This window comes from Nannospalax galili, unplaced genomic scaffold (assembly GCF_000622305.1).
Source record: "Nannospalax galili isolate Female #2095 unplaced genomic scaffold, S.galili_v1.0 scaffold899, whole genome shotgun sequence".
Classification (NCBI taxonomy): Eukaryota; Metazoa; Chordata; class Mammalia; order Rodentia; family Spalacidae; genus Nannospalax; species Nannospalax galili.
The window spans coordinates 1,012,249-1,020,625 of record NW_008343202.1 but is presented as its reverse complement, the minus strand read 5'-3'; the positions used below and the strand labels follow the sequence as shown (position 1 = coordinate 1,020,625).

The 8,377-nt window shown below is 43.3% G+C and overlaps 2 protein-coding genes across 5 annotated transcripts in view; one reads left to right on the top strand and one right to left on the bottom strand.

Annotated features, from left to right (window-relative positions):
• Window positions 1-3,764, top strand: part of Nipsnap2 (nipsnap homolog 2) — a 22,122-nt gene extending 18,358 nt beyond the window's left edge. The window contains exons 8-10 of the mRNA XM_029566487.1: window positions 1,045-1,139; window positions 1,973-2,056; window positions 3,294-3,764. Of these exons, the coding sequence (XP_029422347.1) occupies window positions 1,045-1,139; window positions 1,973-2,056; window positions 3,294-3,358 (244 nt within the window). The 3' untranslated portion in view covers window positions 3,359-3,764. The remainder of the gene's footprint in view (window positions 1-1,044; window positions 1,140-1,972; window positions 2,057-3,293) is intronic.
• The window catches only part of Psph (phosphoserine phosphatase), a 29,803-nt gene continuing 23,362 nt past the window's right edge, over window positions 1,937-8,377 (bottom strand). For 2 of the 4 annotated variants that reach the window (XR_607465.3, XR_607466.3), the window contains exon 9: window positions 1,937-2,073. Coding sequence is in view for 2 of the 4 variants with exons in the window: in XM_029566488.1 (XP_029422348.1) it covers window position 2,073 (1 nt within the window). In the remaining 2 variants the exon portion in view is untranslated. The remainder of the gene's footprint in view (window positions 2,074-8,377) is intronic. The other 2 variants (XM_029566488.1, XM_029566489.1) reach the window with 1 other exon arrangement.

Below are 8,377 nucleotides of genomic sequence, written 5' to 3'. Positions count from 1 at the left end.
GAAGGAGGGAGGGAGGGAGGGGGAAATTTGATAATAAGAAAGGCAACAGGGCTTCATTGGTAGTGACTGAGAGCTGCTGAGAAGGTGCCTCTTGACAGTGCTGGCATAGCCTCGCAGTTCAGTGTTTTCAGGAGCTCCCTGTCTGGCAATTTTAACCCATGGGTATGAGGTCCCACTTAGATTTGGTAGCATCTTTGATCTTGGGTGTTGTGTATCCAGGCTCCTCTTCCTTTCTCCAAACAAGGAAGTTTTTTTTTTTTTTTTTTTTTTTTTTTTGGTCTTTTTGAGACAGGGTCTCCCTGTAGCCCCAGCTATCCTGGAACTCACTATGTAGACCAGGCTGGCCTTGAACTCACAAAGATCCACCTGCCTCTGCCTCCCGAGTGCTGGGACTAAAGGCGTGCGCCACCACGCCCAGCTGGAAGTTCTTTTTAAGTTAACAGGTTTCTTCCAGTGTTCCTGCCTTTTAATCAAGAATCAGAAGGACCACCCCATATCCTTATGTTGCTGTTTTTATTTCAAATAGTTATCATTAAATTTTATCTACTCACAAAATAATTGGCACAGCTACAGAAATGTATATTTGTTTTATATCCATCAAAGTTATTTGATTGCTCACACTTGCAACCCCAACACTTGGGAAGCTGAGGTGAGATCACTGAGTTTGAGGTTATTTGGGTTACTTGGTAACTTCTAGGCTCACCTGGGCAACAGAATGAGGTCTTAACCTTAAAAAAATAAAAATAAAATCTTGATTGTGTTTAATAATTTGGTACTTGTTAAAAGAACATAGTTTTTGTTCCAAACTTATTCTGAGTAGAAGAGATAGTCTACTGATTCTTTGTTGTGTTGTTTTGTTTGGTCCTATTGAGACAGGGTCTCACTATGTGGCCTGAGTGGCCTGGAACTCACCATGTAGCCTAGGCTGGTCTCAGACTTGCAGCAGATCCTCCTGTTCTGCCTTCTAAGTGCTGGAATTGCAGGTGTGCATCACCATACCCAGCTGTCCCCTTATTCTGTCTGAACATGGCCTTTCTCTCATAGGGCTCGTGCAATTCGCTTTAGACAAGACAATAATGAGGCAGTTGGGGGATTCTTCTCTCAGATTGGGCAGCTATATATGGTGCATCATCTTTGGGGTATGTATGTTCTTTCTTTTGTTACTGGGATTTAAGAGTTTATTACTAATTATGTTGTATGTAAAAGGCAGTGTGGCAAATCTGGAGTCAGTAACCCTAAAAATTATCAAATCCAAACACCACAGATGGATGGTTAAGTGCTAGGCTCTCTAGAGTATAAAGAATAGTAACAAGCAGTCTACGGCTCCATGGCTTTGTAAACTGCTAACAGGAGTTAGACTACAGAGCATGGCATGCCCCTTCAATCCCAGCACTCAGGAGGCAGAAGCAGGATCTCTGTGAGATCAAAGCCAGCCTGGTCTACATAGCAAGTCCAGGCCAGCTGGGGCTACAGGGAGACCCTGTCTCAAAAAGACCAAAAAAAAAGGAGTTGGAAGGGGGAAATGGGATGGTAGATACGATCATATTTCATTGTAATCATGTATGAAATTCTCAAGAATACAGAAATAATTATAATTATTAAAAGAAAAAAAAACAGGAGCTGGAGAGAGAGATTAGCAATTAAGAGCTCACTTCTTTTTTTGTCTTTTTGAGACAAGGTCTCCCTGTAGCCCTAGCTGACCTGGTGGAACTCATTATGTAGTCCAGGCTGGCCTTGAACTGACAGAGACCCACTTGCCCCTGTCTCCTGAGTACTGGGATTAAAGGTGTGTACACATAAAATAAAAGATGGCTTCACTTTTCTCCAAGGCCTAGCATTAATTTTGCTCAGAACAGTGGTACTAAGTGACCACAGTAGTGTCTGAGAAAGCCAGGTGGCCCGCTGAATGGCTGTATTGCTGGGGGTGCACTGTGTCTGACTTAGCCCTTGCTTCCATGTGGTTCTGTTTAAGCTTACAAAGATCTTCAGACCAGGGAAGACATACGGAATGCAGCATGGCACAAGCACGGCTGGGAGGAGCTGGTGTACTACACAGGTAAGCTGGTAACAAGTCTAAGGATAAAACAAAAATAATCAAATAAATTTGAGGCTGGGGATGTGGCTCAAACCTGAGTTTGATCCATAACACCAAAAAACAAGAGTAATTATGAAGTTAAATTTGATGTATTTTTAAGCCACATACTTAGAAAATAAGAGGGTAGTTTAGGAAGCAGTATCATCTTGTCTTTCAGTTTGGTGGAACAGGCATGCACTCATGCACTGTCAGCATTTGGGAGGTGAAAGCAGGAGGATCAGAAGTTCAGATCATCCTTGACTACATAGTGGATTGGAGGCCAGTCTAAAAAATCATATAATTGAATGTCATTTTCTGGTTTATTCTTTTGTTATTGATACAGGGTCTCACTGTATAGCCCAGGCTAGCCACAAGCTGGAGGGACTCCTCCTGTCTCAGCCTTTCACATACTAGCATTACAGGTGTGAGCTATCACACCTGGCTGTGTGATTTACTCTTAAACTTCTCATCAGTTTGCAGAGCATGTTTTACTCAAAAGTTTTACAAGTCGGGTATATCTTTTCCTTTCTTTTTTTTTTTTCCCCCTTTGGTCTTTTTGAGATAGTGTCTCCCTGTAGCCCCAGCTGGCCCAGAACTCACTATGTAGACCAGGCTGGCCTTGAACTCACAGAGATCTGTCTCCCTCTGCCTCCTGAGTGCTGGGATTAAAGGCATGCACCACCAGGCCTGGCTTTCCTTTCTTATTTAAAAAGATTATCTACATTTATTTATCTGTGTATGTGTGTGGTCATGAACACCACAGAGCACGTGGGGATATGAGAGGACAACTTTCCAAAGTCATTTCCCTCCTTCCACCATGTGGATTCCAGGGACCAAACTCAGGTCGTCAAGCTTGGCCAACAAGCCCCTTTACCTGCTGAGTCATCTTGCTGACCCCTATCTTTTCCTTTCTACAGGATATATTTAAATGCAGTATTATTCGGTTTTATATAAATTTTAATTCAAAGAACCTTTTGAGAAACCTTTTCTCACAACATGGACCTTTATAATTTCCCATAAATAAAACAGATCTCCAGGTCAGATCTCTGTCCATTTTAGTAACATCCTAGTTGGCTAAGTATTGCCATGCATATTTCTGCCCCTGTTATTAGTTCTCTTCTCCAGTACTCCCTCCTGTTTTCTAGTGTGCTTCTGTTAGTGTGTGTTTACCACAGTGTGTTTAGAAAGAACAAGTATCATAACCTCCATCCCTTTTCAGTCCCACTTATTCAGGAAATGGAGTCCAGAATCATGATCCCGCTCAAGACCTCACCCCTCCAGTGAAGCTAGAAAACTTTCATGTGCCTACAGATTTATGTGACGAGTACTTGTCATAAATTGATTTTAACCGTGTATCCAGTGGAAGAAGAAACACTGAGGTGTAAACTGCTGTACATAGCTTATGAAACCACTTTTCTTTAAATTTACCTAATCATGTGATGGGAACTGAAGACAGCTGGACTAACTGCAGCAGCACTTGAAACATCTCTTGTCGAATGTACCTTCCATCCTTCAGGAAGAGCTTAAAAATTGAAGCAGGTGTGGTGGCTCAGCACTCGGGAATCTTAAGGCGAGAGAATTACAAATCCTAGGCCAGCCTTGGCTACTAGGCTACATAATGAAACCCTGTCTCCAAAAAAAAAAAAAAAGCCTCTGGGTATGGTGGCAAATCCCTTTAATCTCAGCACTCTGGAGGCAGAGACTAGGGAATCTCTATGGGTTCGAGGCCAGCCTGGTATACCTAGCAAGTTCCAGGCCAGCCAGAGCTGTATAGTGAGACCCTGTCTCAAAAAAAAAAAAAGAAAAATCCCAAACATTAAAATTTGAAAAGTAAAATTCCAACTATAAAAAACAGCTATTTCTTTCTTAAAAGGAAATCTGATTTATACCACAGATTTTGACAAATTTCTTATGTCAGGAAAAAACAGAAATTTTGGCATGCTTCCTGAGCAGTTTTTCAGAGTCTCAGACTAGGAACAATTGCAAGTGTTCCCAATGCCTGAAGATGTTTTAACTCAGTCACTTTAAGTCAGCAGAGAGAACAGCATGTCTCCTGAGCAGGCTGAGCAGGAGGTGGGCAAGGTCCGTTTGACCAGTAAACCACCAATATCTACAGCGCAGTGTCCATGAGGCACAATGTGAACCCTGGATGATTTTGAGATGAACACCTGAAATAGCACGAATTTTATTTGTAATATTTTTCTATAAAATGAGTAGCTCTTGGAAAAGAGGTTTTATTTTATACACTGTCATTTGTGACCTCAACCTCTGGTTATATTTTGGTAAGTTCACAGCAGACACTTCCAAGATGGCGTGTGAAGGGTGGTGCACGTTGGGGTCTAAATCGGCATAAAGCCACATACTCTGTCTAGCTCTGTTTGAATTTGTTTTTTTTTTTAATGTAGTGTGCCAATTTTGTGACTACTGTAATCATGTGAAAGTCCTATTGAACTGAAAAATTATGTCTACCCTACCAACTGAAGAATTTATGCATAAAGTGTGAATAAATCTCCTATCAAATGTCAAACTTTTACATGTGAATGGTTTTCTCCAAGAACATATAAAAGTAAATAAAATCCTCTTAATTTTCACATACTGCATGTTTGAGATCTTTTTTGTTTGCTTGGTTGGTTTGGTGTTTTTGACACAGGGTCTAACTGTGTAGCCCAGGTTAGCCTCTGAATCTTCCTGCCTCCACCCATCAAATGCTAGGATTACAGGTGTGCATCACCAAGCAAGCGCTTAAGATCTTTTGATGTTTGTTTTGTTGCATTTGTTTATTTTGTATGGAGGCTGGGGAACAGCACAGGCATGGAAGTCAGAGAACAACTTAAAGGAGTCAGTTCTCTCCTTCTACCTTCCAAGTCCTGGGATGGAACTTAGGTTGTCAGGTTTGGTGGCTATAGACTGAGCTGTTTTGCCAGCCCTTGAGATCTTTTGTTGTGAACTTGTGCTTCAGAGGGCTTATATCCGGTGCCTTGAATGCAGCAGGAGAAATAGACTCAGCACAGAAAACACGCTTGTTTAGTTGGTTTGATTTGGGGTTTTTTGGTTTTTTTGGAGATAAAGTCTCACTTTATAGCCCATGTTGGCCTGGAACTTTCAGCAATCTTCTGGCCTCGCCCTCCTCCAAGTACTGGGATTATAGGACTGAGCCACCATAGCCAGAAGCCCCCCATTTTTGCATCAGCAATTGTACTGATCTGCCAAGAAAACCCAAGTACTTATCAATGTCTATGACCCCACTCTCTCCTCATTTTCAAAATAAGGGGGGGGGGGGGAAACCTACTGTCTTTCTCTGACTTTCTGTGAAAACTGCAATTTTTAAAATTAATTTTTGTTGCTGTTGTTTGGAGATGGAAAGGAGGGAGGGAGGGAGGGAGGAAGACCAGGGCCTGGAGAGGTGGCTCATCAGTTAGAGTACTTGGTGGTCTTACAGAGTACCCAGGTATACAAGGTGGCTCACAGCTATCTGTAACTCCAATTCCAGGGGATCAGACATGCCCGTCTGATTCCTCCATGGGAACCAAGCATCATGTGGTGCACAGGCATGCATGCAATTATACACATAAAATTTTTTAAAATTTTTTAATGAAAACCAGGACTGGGGATGCAACTCATGGCAGAGTGCTTGTCTAGCATTCACAAAGCCCTGATTCAATCAATCCCCAGTATCATATAAACCCAGGATAGGGATGCCCACTGTAATCTCACCACTTGGGAGGTAGAGGCAGGAGGACCAGTTCAGGGTTATCCTTGGCTACATAGTTTACAGACCATATGAGAGACTGTATCAACCACTTGTTACAAAATAGGCCTTCCACCCTAGGGAATATGATTTCATCTATTAATACTGTGGCTAGTGTTAATAAGTATTAGGTTGGGGTGAATACTCCTGGCTCCAGTAAATTGTTAACTCTAGTAATACATTAGATAAAGAATGCTGTGGAAATCATTCCAGTTCAGGAATGTGACCTGGTAGCAATCAGTACAGTGAGCACGTCTCCTATCATTTGAAAAGAAGACACCTGTACTGCTGATCTCAGGGCTTTAAGAATCACATGAGGAAAGATGGGAAAACAACTAGGAGGATGTGAAAATAAGTCTTATGTTCTATGGATGGGTCACTCCTCAACATTTCTAAATCTGATCATTTAGGATTCTGAGGGCTGGGGCTGGAGAAATGGTTCATTGGTTAAGAGCACTGACTCTTACAGGGGACCCAGGTTGGGTTCCCAGCGCCCACAGGGCAGCTGACAGCCATCTGTAACTCCACTTCCAGGGGATCTGATGCCCTCTTCTGGCTTCTGGGGGCATTGCACACACATGGTGCACTTACACACATGCAGGCAAAATAGTCATATACATAATAAAATAATTCTTAAAGATTGTGAGGGCTGTAGGGGCAAAAGCCACCATGTCTCTGCCAACACTCACCAAGGCAGCTCCTTGGATCTTGGAATTGCTCACTCCTGCCCTTGCTTTTGGGAATGGCAGCCAGGGCATCTCCCTGCCTATCATGGAGAAACACTTGCCTGGGGAGGAGACTATACAGAAGATTCATTAAAGTGGCAGTTCATCCAGAGAAGAATCAAGTGGGAATGTAGAGTGTCAGGCATAATGGTCATCTTTTTGGTTTTCTGTTTTGGCTTTTTTTGAGACAAGGTCTCATGTAGCTCAAGAATGACCTCAGATTCAGTATGAGTATGTAGCTTCTGATCCTCCTGTCTCTACATCCCCAGCACTGGGATTACAGTGTACACCACTACACCCGGTTTTCTGTGGAGCTGGAGATTGAGCCCTAGGGCTTCATGCATGCTTGCACTCTAACAGCTGAGCTACAACTCTACCCCTTCAGTGTCTTCTTCCTTTTTATTATGTTTATTTTATAGGTGCATGTGTGTGCTGGAGAGCTTTAGTGTCAACTTGACACCCCTGGGTTGAGGGGGCCTCAACTGGGGAATTGCCTCCTTAGGACTGGCCTGTGGCCATGTCTGTGGGGCATTTTCTTGATTGTTGAGTGATGTGGGAGGGCCCAGCACACTGTGGGTGGTGCCACCCCTGGGCAGGTGGGCCTGTGTTGGATAAGAAAGCAGGCTGAGCATGGACCAGGAGAGCAAGCCAGTAAGCAGTGTTCCTCCATGGCCTGTGCTCCAGCTCCTGCCTCCAGGCTCCTGCCCTGAGTTCCTACTTTGGGCTCCCTGATGATACTGTGACCTGGGAGATTTAAGACAAATAAACCCATTCCTCCCCAAATTGGTATTGGTCAGAGTGGTTTTGTCACAGCAATGAAGAAACAAACTAGGAAAATGTGCATGTGGAGCTGGTTCTCTCCTACCATGTGGGTCCCAGAAATCAAACTCAGGTTGTCAGGATTGGTGGCAAAGTGCTGTTATCTGCTGAACCATCTCACTGGCCAGCATCACCCTTTCTTTTCTTTTTTCTTTTCTTTTTATCTTTTTGAGATAGTCTCCCTGTAGCCCCAGCTGACCTGGCCCGGAGCTCACTATGTAGACCAGGCTGGCCTTGAACTCACAGAGATCCACCTGCCTCTGCCTCTGCTTCCCAAGTGCTGGGATTAAAGGCTTGCACCACCACACCTGACCCTGTATCGCTCTTTTCTTTTCTTTTTTTTTTTCTTTTCCTGTTCTGTTTTTATTCCATGAAGAATTAAGCATGAGACTGGGCAAGCCTTGTCAGCCATGGGTAGGGAATAAGATACAAAACCTTACATGTATACCATGTACATTCTGATCAACATATATATCTTTTTTTTAATTTGTTTTTATTAAATTTTGTTGTACTTCGTACATAATATCTCAAACAATATCTGAATCATCTTTATAGCCCCATCCCCACCAGAACCTTCCCATAGCCCCTCCACTGGAACCCATATACTCTGTCCTGGGTGTTGAGGCCCACTGTGTCGAGTCAGTGTCCCCAGATGTTCCCCAGTGCAAGTCCATCCACTTGCAGTCTAGTCAGATCCCTCTTATCTATTCAAATACCTATCATTTTCTTTTTTTTTAAACAGAGCATAGGGTGGAGGTTTATTTAAAGAGGAGTGGGCACCCCTCATTTACAGCTGCACTGAAAAGTCCACACTCAAATATAGATCCTGTGACTTCCTGACAGTCGCAGAAAATGATAAGAGAGGTGCTTCCTGGCATTCTCAGCTTATATATCCTTAGCCCCTCCCCCACACGTAGCTAAGGTCAACTAATTGGCTGGGAGGGGTAACTGACTCCCCCCTCGACTCCTTGATGAATGTGGGAAGGAGGTGTAACTATAGCTGGCTGCCAT